Source organism: Balaenoptera physalus, assembly GCF_965194825.1.
Source record: "Balaenoptera physalus genome assembly, chromosome: 17".
Taxonomy (NCBI): domain Eukaryota; kingdom Metazoa; phylum Chordata; class Mammalia; order Artiodactyla; family Balaenopteridae; genus Balaenoptera; species Balaenoptera physalus.
Window position 1 is genome coordinate 43,535,303 of NC_138895.1, and position 15,294 is coordinate 43,550,596.

Sequence of the window (15,294 nt, forward strand, 5' to 3'; positions counted from 1 at the left end):
CTAAATTGGGGACGGGAAGAACGCCTGTCTCTTTGCCCTCAGTCTTGACCTATGTGTTTCCACTATACAGTCTGTCCGTAATATTATAGATTTCCTTAGGATTTAGCCCTTTCATTGTTGAATATTACTGATTGCCTTTAAAGTCTCTTTAGATTAAACTTAACTTTTTTCTTCTTGAGACGTTCATCATTTGGTCCTAGTTGTCCTCACTGAAACTGCTCAGAATAAGAGTTTTCCCATATTATAAAGTTGAGAATGTTTTTAATTTCGGTTTGGGCACCCAGGGTATTAACTTTCTGCCATCTTGAAATTTGATGTATCTTTATTTAAGTCATTGTGTAGGACAGGTCAGGATTCTAAGGTGAGGAAATATGAATGAGAAAGCATTACCCAGACTCTAAAGTGTAAGGTTCATAGTTACGAACCCTGATATCATAAGCATTCTACTACATGGATTCCTATGGGTGCTGTATCCACTTAATGCCTTCTTAGAGAATGCTGTCCTTACCTACCCAGCAAATTGAGTAGTGATTATCTTATAAAGTTTACTCTCTTTCCAAACAGAGGAAAACAGTGATTTATTTGAATCGAGATAACTTTCCTAATAAGGTTTTGTTTTGACAAAGTAAATTTGAATTCATTGAATATATGTGTATGGTTGGATGAAATAGAAATGTAAAATCTCCCATAGCAGTTAATCAGTAGTTTGGTTATTAGTTTAATAGTTATAACTTAATAGTTTATTTATGCTTGCACTTAAAATGGTAGCAAACACAATACCTACTGTGTGCCAGATGGATTCTAAGACCGTTACAGATAATAACTAACTTATATTAACCCTGTGAGGTAGGTACTGTTTGTTGTTCCCATTTTAGCAAATTGGAAGCCAAGGCACAGAGCAGTTCAGTACCTTGCTCAGAGTCACACAACCAAGTAGCAGAATCAAGATTAGAACCTACGCAGTACTGGCTCCACTGTGTTGCTTTTTTTTTTTTAATATTTATTCATTTGGTTGCACTGGGTCTTAGTTGTGGCAGGAGGGCTCCTTAGTTGCGGCTTGCGGGCTCCTTAGTTGTGGCATGCAAACTCTTAGTTGTGACATGCATGTGGGATCTAGTTTCCTGACCAGGGATCAAACCCCAGCCCCCTGTATTGGGAACACAGAGTCTTAACCACTGTGCCACCAGGGAAGTCCCTCCGCTGTCTTGTTCTTAACTACTACTTCTTAAGACTTATTAAAATTTTCCTATCTTGGAGTTTTATTTATCAAGGTCAAAATTGGCTCCTTTCTTTTTAGGAACTGTATGTGTGTGTCTACCAGGATTTCAGATGATCTCTAATAATGGAGGACCTGATATTATTTGTAAAAAGTGCCCAGAAAACATGGTATGGAGTATTTATTTTAAAAAATAATCTTACTGTAAAAAATAATAAATTAAATACCTTTGTTTTTTAAACTACAATTTAATGCTGTACTCTAATATTTTCCCACACATTTTAAAATTATTAAGCCAACTTTGTTTTTACTAGAGTAAATTTTGGGAGATAGTGAAATTTTGCAAACTTGGAAAAAAACAAAGATATTGCTTTACTTTTTAAAACCTGAAATCTGAAAAAACACAAAGCTGTGAAAATTTGAGTGTCTTTATTTTTATTTTTATTTCATAGAGAAACTGAGTTATAAAAGCAAATATCAATAGATGAGTGAATGATACATATATAGAGCAGTTTTGCATGTGTGTATCATTTGGTACAGAGTGAGTTCAGTGTCTTAGATTTAGCGTCAACAGTTTTTTATAATGATTCATGTTCATAATGATATCTGAGTGATAAGTTCATGAAATGCCAGTTTCATCAGTAAATAGGTTAATATCTGTTGCTGTTTTGTTAATCATTTCATTATATCATAATTTTTGGAAAATTAGTAAATTAATAGTTACTGTATATGATGATTCTTAATTAACAGAAATATATCTTTGAATCATTTTGGGTAATTAGGAGTCAGTGTGCCAGTTCTGCCTTTATAGTAATATTTCTTCTCATTATTGTATTAAAAAAATTGAGTCTGGGAATTTAATATTTAATATATAAACCAGTCCTGGTTTGTGACTAGTACTTACAGGTTTGATGATCATTTTGAAACTTTATATTTTTGGAAATATTGACCCTAGCTGAATTACAGTGATAAAAAGCTGCTAATATGAAATGGTGCCAAAGCAGATTTATTTTTCAGTGACATTACTAAGCTATCGTAATTTTTAAATAGTCCTACATGTATAAATGTACTAATAAATATAGGAGCATTTCTTGATATATCTAGTCTTTTCAACCAAAACCTAAAATAATTTGTGGCATTGTTTTGTTGTTACCATTGTTTTCTATTAATTTTGGTTACATCCATATTTGTAATAAAATTACTGTATTTTTACCCCAGGTTTTTTTCTAAACCATATAATATTTTAAGCCCAATTTTTGATGATGTCATATTTTATCAAAAACCTTTACTAGGGGCTTCCCTGGTGGCGCAGTGGTTGAGAATCTGCCTGCCAATGCAGGGGACACGGGTTCGAGCCCTGGTCTGGGAAGATCCCACATGCCACGGAGCAACTGGGCCCGTGAACCACAATTACTGAGCCTGCGTGTCTGGAGCCTGTGCTCCGCAACAAGAGAGGCCGCGATGGTGAGAGGCCCGCGCACCGCGATGAAGAGTGGTACCCACTTGCCACAACCAGAGAAAGCCCTCGCACAGAAACGAAGACTCAACACAGTCATAAATAAATAAATAAATAAATAAAAGAACGTGAATTTCTTTAAAAAAAAACCTTTACTAGTACAAACTATTAGTAGATAAAAGGAAAGATCTCATAATTTAAACAACTTTAAGTATATTTATTTACCATAAAATTCATCCATTTTAAATCATAACTTAATTGTTAAAAGCTATTGTATTTGAATTTTTAAAAATTAGAATAACTATTTTAGAACAGGTAAGACTAAACTATTAATTGGCTATCTGTTGATTAAATAGTGTTGAATTTCGTTGCATTTTTTCTTTGTAAATGGAAAAACTGAATGACAATATTAATTATGAGAGTAAGGACTCATTTAAATTGAAAATCATAAGGAAGAAAGAACTATTGCCTGGAGTTAATAGTAGTCAGTACTTATAGTAATAATGTATAGCTTAATTTTTGAATATAAGCACAAATTGTCTATCCAGGAAATCTTTATGTGGCTCATATTTGTATAATTTATTTGCATATCTCCTGCAAATTATACACTATTGTGGCTTTTTGAACTTACATGATCAATTAAGAAGGAGAACATTAATTAAGAAAGGGAAAATAATTTTTTTTTTTTAATTTAGAAAGGTGTTACTGGAGATGGCTGGAACTGTATTTCTTGCCCTGGTGGTTTAACTGCAGAAGGAAAATGCCACTGTCCCACTGGCCATATTTTAGGTAAGAAGTAGATTCTAGAATGTGTCCTTATAGACTCTTTTTTTTCCCTGTTTTTAATGTACATTGTATACATTGTAACCACAGGAAATATAAGTGGTATTTTTTATATAAATATTTCATAGCAAAAACATTGTTCTCCAGCATACTTTTTTCAATTAATGGTATGATCTGTTAGAGCTACCACATTCTTTTTAATCCACTCCATGGTATTTCATAGCATTTTGCTATTTAAAATATTTAGATTATTTTCTAACAAATAATGTTTTGATGAATATTCTTATGTACATGTTCAAGTGTTTCTGTGGGTTAGGTATCTGAAAATGGAATTGTAGTATTATAAGGTATGTGAATTTACAATTTTGATAGATACCACCAAAAGCCCTCTAAGTTGTGAAACTTATCAGAAGTCTATGAAAATACTTGTTTCCCCAAATCCAGTGTAACAGGGACATGCAGGTAAGAGGTAAGAAGTTCTTTGAGGAAAATATATTAATTTATTATGACGATGATGATTTGGAAATTGGTTTCTGTATTTTTTATGTGGGAATGGGGAAGCCTTCACTTTTCGATACTTTATTATGGATGGTGTTTGACACGTCTTTATGAAAACAAGGTGTTTTGAGAATTACTAGAATAATAATTACACCTGGGTTTTACGAAGTGTATAGAAGCTTATCTATTGACTATGAGTTAACATCTTATTGTTTCTAAATTGTTTAGTGGAAAGAGATGTTAATGGAACGTTGTTGTCTCAAGCAACTTGTAAGCTCTGTGAGGAAAGTGAAAACTCTTTTACAATAGCAAATGCTTTAGGAAACAGGTAAGCGGTGTGCTGGGTGCTGACTTCATTAATGTCTTATATTTATGTAGAATCTGTGCCTTTCCTATCAGATTCCTTTCTCCTCACAATAACCCAAGGAAGGATAGAAATAAACAGGTAAAGAAGCTGAGGCCCAGAAAATGAGACAGAATAGGGTTTAATTCTTGTTTCAGTGTCTTGTTGGTTGTTTGACCTCGCTCGATAAGTCTGTCTCCTTGTCTTCAGAATGGGGACATACCACCCACTTCACAGGCTGTTACCACAGCTCAGAAACATACTTTACATACCTAAAGTTCTTAGCTAAGCACTACAGAGTAAGTGCTCAGTGAAAGGTAGCTATTTTTGTTTGTCATGTAATTTATACATAATCTATAATATAATGCATAGTATATAATAGTAACTTTTATTTACAATCTACTTATTATATACTAGGTACTATCTTTATATATTATATTACATAAAAATATGTTAATAAATGTGATGATAATTATCATAACCCAGGTATCCTGATTTATAGTCTTATTCTCTGTCACTTCCTGTTCCCCATTCATGCATGCATACCTGCACACCACACACACACCCCTCCCTTTCTTTAACTCAAACACATCATCCCTATTCCAATTCTTCAATTTTTTTAGACGCCTACATGCTGACCTCCCTCTAAATACCATTTTCTCTTCAGTTCCCAAATTTGAGACAGAAAATACTTGAGCAGTTTCTCCTGGGGATACTTAGTGTTGGATCATCTTTTCTCTCAGGCTGACCTAGGTTGTAGCATCCTAATACAGACTACTGGGTTGATCCCCTATTCCTCCCCTCTTATACCTCCCCAAGCCTAGTCTGAGTTCTGTGCTGTGCCCCAGCTCCTCCTCCTACCTGTTCTATTTTGTAAGTAATGAGTACCCATAGAAGCCTATCAGCGTCCCCACTAGTCCACTGCCCTCCCTCCCTCTATATCTTTCATTAATGAAAAATATAAAGTATTTTCCTAAAATAAATAAAGACGATGAAAGACTTTAAGAGTGTTTGTTGTAGATTTGATGAGGGTATAGATACTTGTTTCTTTTCAGCGTGTTACCTTTTTGCTTTGTGGCAGAAAAATAAGGAAAGTATATTCGATAATAACTACTTATAAAAATAGATTTGGTTTCATTTATATGAGTTTGTTGGGCTCTTTTGTTATTTGAGTGACTTAACCATCTTTGCTATTCAATACTATTTATTTTACATTACCTGCGGTTTCAAAAGAATATTCGCCTATTATTGGTTAATTTTATTTATTTATACCTTGCCTTGTAGTACAAAGAGTAGTATATCAGCATTAGTACTTTTAATATGTTTACTTTATTACAAGTAATTGCTTAGTTGAATGAATCTAATCTAATCAGTTAGGAAGACAAGTTCTCAATTAAATTAAGGCTAGTGTAATTTATTAACATTTAAAAAATTATTTTTGTTATATTGACAGGTGTGTCCAATGTGAACCAACATTCATTAATACCAGCAGGTCCTGTGTGTGTTCAGAACCTAACATTTTAGTAAGTCTAATCAAATTGATAATGTATATACTTTTAAATTAAATTACTTATATTCTTCCATAAACTTTTTTTTTTTCTTATTTATTAATGAAGACAGGGGGACTATGCTTCAGCAGCACAGGGAATTTCCCTCCACATATGATTTCAGCTGCACGTTATGGAGATCTTGTGAGTATGCTTCAGGTTTTTTTTGTTCTATTGTTAAGGATATTTCTGCATTTCTTCCTTTGGTAATTAATTTGGGCTAAAATGAGAAACATTTATGTGTAAATCACTTTAAAACAGAAATTATCAGTCAGTAAGAAACATTAGACAACAATTCAGCATTATAATTTATAAGTACAGTTGCTCTCTTCTCTACCTTAGCTCATTTCTTTTTCAGTGAATCTCAGAATGTTTAAGCTGGAAAGGTCCTTTATAGATCCTATAAAGAATGCAGTATAATATAGTTAAGAGCACCAGAGACTCTAGATTTGAACCTGGATTTACCAGTCATTAGTTTTATACCTTTGGGCTTTCTAAACGTCAGTTTTATTGTCTGTAGGTTGGGTATAATAATACCTACCTCACAGAGCCTGTACATGGTAATCACTGGAGATTTGAGGATTATTTGTATCTGGCCAAGTTCCTTGTTTATAGATGAGAGTGGGATGGCATATAGTTAGAGCTTTTGCAACAGAATCTGGTGATGACAAGATCTGGGATGTAAAATGGGAAGTGGATGAATTGGAACTGAAGAGGTCATCAGTCCGAGAGAATAGGAGTTAGATGACTAACTAGGAGTTAGTTAATGAGTAGAGCTTGTGTGGACAGGCTAGGATCTGGTTGCTACAATCGTCACTGAATAAATGGGAGTGACTGGGGGGCTGTAAGGATAGCCGTGATGAGGGTGGAATCTGGAATCCTCATGAATAAAGCAAAAATTCCTCTCCTCCAGTGTAGTCTTGTGGGATTACAGGCAAGTACCAAATATTTGCAGAAAAACAAATACTAAAATAGACATATACATAGGGAGCTTAAGATCATCCAAAAATTGGCTCATTTGTAATAAGATTTATGTTTTCTGTGGCATTCTTCTCCAGTCTCGGATTATAGTGACATATACCATTATCAAATTTGCAGGCCTTTAATTTTCATTTTTTCCTTTTCAAAATAAGTAAAAATAATTTTGCCAAAAATTCCAACAATGTGTCTTTTTCATATTTGGTCTCAGATTACCAGTCATTTAGAGGTCATGTCCCCTTCAGTCTCCTCCAATCTGGAACAGGTCCTCAGTCTTTCCCTGCCTTTCATGAACTCGACAGTTTTGTCATTTTACTTTTTTTTTTTTTGGCCATGCCACACGGCTTGTGGGATCTTGTTCCCTGACCAGGGATTGAACCCTGGGCCACAGTAATGAAAACCCAGAATCCTAACCTCTAGGCCACCAGGGAAGTCCCCTAGCTCGACAGTTTTGAAGACTACAGGCCTTACAATCCAGAGGGTGACCCTCAACGTGGGTCCATCCAGTCTTTTTTCATAATCAGGACATGCCTGGCAGGAAACCACAAAAAAGATGTGCTCTTCTCAATCCATTGTGTCACATCAGGAGACACATGATGTCCATCTGTCCCACCACTGGTGATGTCAACCTAACCGTCACCCCCTGCTGTAAACTCACCACATCTGCTATTAAGTTACCATTTTCCCTTTGTATTTGGTAGTATTTTTGAGGAGAATTTCCAAGGTTACACTTCTTCTTCTCTAAACCTTCTCTAAACTAAGTAGCTTTAGTTTCCACTGATGTCACTAGCCTTCATCAACCACTACTATGATGGTTGCCAAATGTTTCTATCATTCCTTCCACATTATTAACGTTCTACTGTAAGGAATTTTCCCTTCCTCACCTTTATATATTTATTTGTTCAGTAAGGACAGTATGGATTTGTGGGTTCCTATTTTATTCCCTTTTTATAATCCAGTATATGTATTATTTGTTTTGGTGCTCAAATTGTCATAGATTTGGCCATTATTAGAAGCCCCTTTGAGTTGGTTCCTATGTCTTTTTGACATATCTCTGTCATTCTTTGAGCATTTCCTTACTTTCTGGCACAATAAGATTTCCAGGCTCATCTTGTACTTTTCCTGCTTCAGCCCTGGAAAGTTATTTCTCTAAGAAGCTCTTAAGGATAATATTTAGAAACCAAGCTTACCATGCCTAGTATGCCCTCTTTAGCAGACATAGCTAGAAAATATATACAGACATTATGTATATATATACACACATCTCTAACTATTTCTGTATTTATCCTATAGTTTTATATAATTTTATAAGAGAGACATCCAATCCTCCTCAAGTAATATACCAGAAAATCAATAAAAACTTTCCAAATATATGAATCAGTGTCTTCCCATTCCCTTTTTCCAAAAACACCTTACGTCTTGGTTTGTTTTCCCAACTTTAATTTTGAAAAATTTTTAAGTTGCAGAAAAGTTGGAAAAAATAATAACTGTGCATATATCTTTTAGTAGTTTAACCAATTATTAATGTTTTGCCACATTTGCTTTATCTCTCTCTGTGTATGTAAACGTATGCATATGCACACATACACATCCATATTTTTTTCTGAGCCACTTGCAAATAAGTTGTAGCTGTATAACATTTCACTCCTAAATACTTTATTATGTAGCTCCTAAGAACAAGGGCATTTTTCTGGTATCACACCTAATAAGATTAAAATTAATATAATAGAATTACCTGATATACTGTTCATATCCAAATTTCCCCACTTGTTTCAATAAAGTCTTTTTGGCAAGGGGGACCCAGGATCAGTGAAAGACCCCACATTGAGTTAATCTTTTTAGTCTCCTTTAATTTAGAACAGAGAGACCCTTGTTCTGTTTTGCTTTTTGGGTTTTTTGGTTTTGTTTTGGGTTTTTTTTTTTTTTTTTTTTGCTTTTATGGCATTGACTCTTGCAGAGTCAAGGCCAACTTTCTTGTAGAGCATCCCACACTCTGGATTTTTCTCATGATTAGACTCAGTGAAATGTCTTTTTGCAAAAATATGATATAGGTGTTGTGTACAGCCCATTGCATCAACAAGGAGCACATAATGTCAGGATGTGCAGTTAGTGGTGATGCTAAATTGACTGCCTGGTCATGGTGCTGTCTGCCACTTCTCTCCATTGTAAAGATACTGTGACTAATAAGTTAGTCTGAGATTTTACTTTGAGACTACTTACATATCTATTTTAGCAGCCATTGATGAACCTTACCTGAATCAATTATTAAATTGGTTATTTCAAAATGATTTCACAATTCTGTTGTTCCCTTTATATTTTTAGTTAGCAGTCTTCTATAAAGAATGCTTTCTTTTCTCTCTGTGCTTTTTTTTTTTTTTAGCTTTACTGCAAACTCCAGGTATCATGAGTGTGTTATAATCTGTCACTGTTATTCTTTTTTTCAAAGCTCAAATTGTCTCACATTTGGACTTCCCTTTGGTATAGCCCCTGTGTTATTTTGACATGTCTTTCAGTCTTTAGGCACTACCTTGGTTTCTCTATACTGTGTTCCAGGCTCAACCAATGTAATTATAATTTTAAATAGTCACGTAATACTCCAGTTTATTAATACTCCAGTTTATGCATTGAAATTCATGTAATTGTATGTCTATTGACTATTTAGGTTTTCTGTTATTAATAATATTGCTGTCAACCATTTTATGCACAAAGATGTGTTTTTCCTTTTGGGGAGATTATTGCCTTGAGACAAATTTCCTAAGTGTTTCTAAAAATTCCATGGATATTGTTTTACAAAGGACCATACAACTTTATCACTGGCATTGTCTGTGGCTTCATTTTACATGCATTTGCCAGTACTGTTGTTATTGCTTTCCATTTTTACTCAGTTTTTTTGTGTGTGTTAGTCAACCTTCTATGCATAGGTTTTCTTCTTATAAAATGAGAATTTTTGCTTATTGAAGAGATGAAAATAATGAATTATGAAGTGACTCATAACTTTATTTTAGATTTCTTTGACAGTTGTGGTGTCACGATTCATATAATTTGGTTTTATCTCCGTTGTCCATGTTCAGAGAATTTATTCTGAATGGTGCTTCTCGGTGTCTCATTTTTTAACAAGATATGCAGATGAGCTTTACAGCAGTGGTGCTTAACTAGAGGCTTGTATCTGCAGCTTTCAGAGCACATGTATGCCTTGGTCTCATCCTAGACATTCTGTTTCATTTGGTTTAGAATGAAGCCAAGCATTTTCTGTTCTTAGGAAATTCCACAGTTGATTCTGATACCCATCATTGTTTGTGAATCACCACTTTGGAGATTTTATATATTAGTTACTCTGTATATCCCCAGTCTCCAGTTGCTTAGAAATCATTCACAAATATTTCTTTTTTATTACTTGCCAGTTTAATACAGTGTAATAATCCTAAATCAGTAAATGTTAACCAATACTAAGTCAGAATCTAGTTTTTCTTTTATTTTTTTGCACTTTGGTTTTTGTTTTTTGTTTTAGTGAAATGGGCATAATAGTGTTTGGGTTTTTTTTTTTTTTTTTGATTATAGACATACTTTGTTTCCTTATATCCTTTGCCTAAGTGATGTGATTTTGTAATTCAGTCCTATTTGTAATTACTGACCTTGCTTAGAATTAATTCTTATATTCCCATTAGAATCTATTTTTCTGATAATATTGAGAAAGTAATGTTAGTTATTTCCGACTCAGCAATATGCATATTAATGTCTTCTAAACAGTGTAGGGTTAAGGAATTTCTATTTGAACTTAAAACTAAAATTCATCTTTTTGTTTACAGGGCATGTCTTTTACTTCAGAATGGTTTGCAGAGTATTTGCAATCATCAGCAGCTGCTTGTTGGGTATGTTTGAATTTCTAGAAAATAATTTTATTTCATTTCAAAGAATTGTGATACAATTTTTTCCCCAGTTAATAAAACTTTTCTAAGTAGATATATCTCCTTAGTCATTTTCTGTAAGAAAAATAAACCCTTTCTAAGTGGACTGAAAGAGAATACTAAAGAAAATGTTATTCATTTCACATTTCATTATTTGTAAATTGAATGTGTCCAAACTTATTCAGCAGAAATTGAATGTTAGGGGAAACTGATTCATACTATCATTTAGTAAATGTTTATTGATGACCTACTGTGTGCCAGGCCCTGTTCTCAAATCTTTAAGTTATCTATTTCAGGAAAAGGCAGAGGAAAAATCCCTCGTGGAATTATATTGTAAGTAAATGTTAGGTGGTGCTAAGTGCTATGAAGACAAATAAATCAGGATAAAGAGCATAGAGAGTGGAAGGTGGTGCTATTTTATGGAGGGTGGTCAGGACAGGCATCTCTGGGAGCATGATATTTGAGTAAAGATCTGAAGGAAGTAGAAGAGAGCCTTGTAAATATCTAGGGGAAGAGTATTCTAAGCAGAGACTACAGCAAGTGCAGAGGTCCCAAAGCAGGAGTTCTCTGGTGTTCGTGCTAAAGAAACAGGAAGGAGACCTGAGTGGCTAGAGCAGAGTGAGCAGGGAAAGTGGAGAGATGAGTTCACGGATGAAGGGAGTGACTATGGTGAGGACTTGGAGTTTACTGGAAGGGATGTAGAGGATTTTGTGCAAAGGAAGACAATGGTTGACCTCAGGTTTTGACAAGATCACTCTAATATGGAGAGCAGATTTTGTTGGGGCAAAGACGGAAGTGGGGGGACCATTTAGGAGAGCATTAGAGTAATCCAAGTGAGAGAAAGTGGACTCATGGACAAGGGTGGTGCCATGGAAGTGTGAGAAATGTTTAGCTTCTGGATATACTTTGAAGATTGAGCCAATAGGATTTAATGATGAGCTGGATACGAGAAGGGAGAGAAAGAATATTACTGCAGTGATTTTTATTTGAATAACTAAAAATGGAGTGGTCTTTTCCTGAAAGGGAAAACTGGAAAAGAAGTTTGAGGGGCAAACTCAACAAATGATCTTATTTTGCTGTTCATAAACAAATCACTTAAAATGGATTAGATTTATATGCATAAGCTCTAATATAGGAACAAATTATTATTCTTTCAAAAATAATTCTACATAATAGCTTTTTAAAATGTCATGCTGTTAGTTCTTCTTTTAATTGCTTGTCTTTATATTTCCACCCAAAATTTACAGTTAAAATGTACAAATTATTTATCTGCCATATAGAAAGTTCTTTTCTACTTAAATTAGAGGAAAGGTATTAAAAGCAAAAGAATATCCAAAAAAAGAATTTGCAGAATAGGTAAAGTTAAAACCGAGCATAATTTTTATATCAACTTTTGCTTAGGATGTTAAAGTCCATACATTTCTTTGTCATTGTTCTCTTGTAGGTGTATGCCAATCTAACATCTTGCCAAGCTCTTGGAAATATGTGTGTGATGAATATGAATTCTTATGACTCTACCACTTTTGATGCATGTCGACTGTTTCAGTTTATCTTTGAAAATACTGCTGGACTGGGCACTGTTCATTCTGTTTCGTTTTGGTAAGGCTATTCTAAATGACGAACCATCATTTTGACGAAATTCAGTGCAATTACTTTCACAAATACATATTAAGAATTGTTCCCCATTATTAAAACAATTGTGATTGTTTATAGGAGACAGAATCTTCCATGGCTGTTCTATGGAGACCAGCTAGGATTAGCACCTCAAGTACTCAGTACTACACCTCTTCCTACAAATTTCAGTTTTAAAGGGGAAAACCAGGTACAAGTCACTATATTATTGAAAGATAACTACATTTTGATTTATAATTTTAAAAAGTAACAAGAATATTACTAGTCATAATTCTTGATAGGCTTTTAAAACTTTAATTACTAAACTAAATCTAAATATTAGCTGCTGAGGAACTAAACAATATAAAGTTTAGCTGCCTTACTTGAGTATATGATACCTCTGGATTATGTCGTTATGGCAGCAAGTAGTACTTGTGGGGTTGGGAAGGACAGTGTTCATCACCAGATGCAAAGCCATCTCTGTCCTGTATCTCCACATGTTTAAAAACGGCTTCCAAAGATTGACTGGGATTCTTATGCCTTTCCTTAGCACTTCACAGCTCCAAATTCTTACCTCAACTTTTTGACCTTCTAGAATGAAAGAACAGATTTTTCCCTCCCCTACTCACCCCCCATACACACACACACACACACACACACACACACACATTTAACAGGTTTGAAAAGAAGTTATCTGTCACCAGCACTGCCTCTCAATTCTGAAATAATAGTTTTTGTGCGAAAACCCAGTCCATTTATTTTGGTGTGTTTAATCTCTGTAAAAAGAAAAGATCAATCAACAATGAAAAAAATTTTATGGACTATTTTACTGAATATATACTCTGGAAGTCTAAACTCTGAAAGTTTGTATAGACTGTTTTATGTAATATATATATTTATAGAGTTTCAGAGTATGTGACATTGTTTTATTCTTGTTTTTCTTTAATCAGAATACAAAACTGAAGTTTGTTGCTGCTTCTTATGATGTAAGAGGAAATTTTCTCAAGTGGCAAACTTTAGAAGGAGGTGTTTTACAGGTGAGTATGATTCGAGCTAGAGAATTCCTAACGTGTCTTATTTTTGACTGAGGCAAAGATGAGGAAAACACTAGATTATTGCTTGGATAGAGCATCAGTTGCTTGGTAGAGTTGATTTTTTTCATGTGTTTTAAATTGGAATTTCTTAAAACTACTTTAAGTTATGACTTATAACAAAGATGCTCCCTTAACTTTTCATTCCCTTGATACATTGAACGAGTATTATATAAAGTATATGTCCATGTTGAGTGTTGAGAACCCTTGACTATAAGCAAAGAAAACATTTGTGAGAGATATTTATCAGTTGTATTCTTTTGCTGTAGCTTTGTCCAGACACAGAGACAAGACTAAATGCTGCTTATTCCTTTGGAACAACCTATCAACAGAATGTAAGTTGGAACTATTTTAGACAGTCTGTATTTTAGTTTCAGTTTTTCACATCAGCAATAATTGGAATATCTTTGAATTTTTGAAATTGGAAATTTTTTGTAGTAATGAATAATTTCACCAATTGATACAGTTTTTATTAATCTAATCAGCATGAAAAGAGTACCTTGTCATAGATAGAGTCTTAAACATCATAATCAATTGTTTATTTACTTCTAGGCATATAGGTCATAAAAATAATCTCTACTTTTGAGCATTTTAGAATAAAGCAAAAGTATTACTTTATTTTTAATGAACAATAAAGTGTTATCACTCCCTCCTCCCTCTACCCTCCAGAAACAAATAAAAATGCTTTCCTTTTCTCTCCCTCCATGCTTTCCTCCCTCCCTCCCTCCCTGACCTTCCTTCCTTTGGTAATGCATTTTAAAACTACAGTATGGTACAAAGGAATATTGTGAGCCATTAAACGTTTGAAAGAAATTCACTAGTCTACAAAAATACTTCTTGATAAAATGCATATACATGTGCCATAGAACAAAACTGTGCTTCCAGTTTTGTTAAAACCACATTGAAAAATACTATCAGGGAAAACAGATTAGAAGAAGATAAACATTTTTAACAGTGGTTATCTCTGAATGGTGGGATTACAGGTGATTTTCTCTCTTTTTTTTCTCTCTTTTTTATATTTTCCAAATTTTCTATCATGAACGTGAATTTACTTTTATTATCAGAAATGACTTATATGTTATTTTTAAAAAATGCTATGGTGTGTCTACCTTGGGCCAGGAGAATCAACACTTGTTAAATGCCTGCTGCTGTATGCTCAGCATTTTATCATTTTTATCTCATCTGACCCGTGAAATAACTATGTGAAATACATATTATTTGTGTTTTATGAATGAGGAAATGGTGCTCAGTAAGATTAGGTAATTTACTCAAGTAAATGTTCTGTTAGGCTTGAAAATCATAGTTTTTCCATTGAACCTGGTTGCCTCTCAAGGAGTTCACAGCCAGTAGAGAAAACAGCTATATAGACAGACAAAGAATTGCAAAGAATGTGATGTGTTGTTCTATAGATATGAACAAGGTACCATGTTAGTCCAAAGGAGGGTTCATTAGCAGTTCCTGGGGAAATATAGTAAGGCTTTACAGAGTGAGTGATACTTGAGCTTGTAAAGTGAATATGAGTTTGCCAGGAGAGCACAGTGGGGAAGGGAATGTCAAGCAGAAACACCATTTGCAATGTCAGAGAGATGTAGAATAGCATAGCATATTTAGAGACTGTAAGTAGATTAGTGTGACTGGACCATAGACAGAGAGGGAGCAGTGGGAGATAAACCTGGCTCTATTAAGGGGAGCTGAATCATAAACTGCAGTGTACATCAGGAGAAAGAACTGGGACCTCATCCCATAGGATAGGAGTTTTTAAACCTTTTCACTGTACACTTACTGTTGAGAATGAATGGGCTGTAGGACAAGATCCAGGTGGTTCTTTACTGTTAGTTATTTTGGCCCTTATAAAAGAATCATACA

General features: G+C 34.1%; 1 protein-coding gene across 4 annotated transcripts in view; it reads left to right on the forward strand.

Moving 5' to 3' along the window:
* TMEM67 (transmembrane protein 67) overlaps positions 1–15,294 on the forward strand; it is a 59,045-nt gene that overhangs the window by 11,210 nt on the left and 32,541 nt on the right. For all 4 annotated transcript variants that reach the window (XR_014255836.1, XM_082434174.1, XM_082434173.1 and 1 more), the window contains exons 2-11: positions 1,298–1,386; positions 3,368–3,461; positions 4,182–4,281; positions 5,750–5,819; positions 5,913–5,987; positions 10,628–10,690; positions 12,171–12,325; positions 12,440–12,548; positions 13,288–13,374; positions 13,698–13,763. Coding sequence is in view for 3 of the 4 variants with exons in the window: in XM_082434174.1 (XP_082290300.1) it covers positions 1,298–1,386; positions 3,368–3,461; positions 4,182–4,281; positions 5,750–5,819; positions 5,913–5,987; positions 10,628–10,690; positions 12,171–12,325; positions 12,440–12,548; positions 13,288–13,374; positions 13,698–13,763 (908 nt within the window). In the remaining variant the exon portion in view is untranslated. The remainder of the gene's footprint in view (positions 1–1,297; positions 1,387–3,367; positions 3,462–4,181; positions 4,282–5,749; positions 5,820–5,912; positions 5,988–10,627; positions 10,691–12,170; positions 12,326–12,439; positions 12,549–13,287; positions 13,375–13,697; positions 13,764–15,294) is intronic.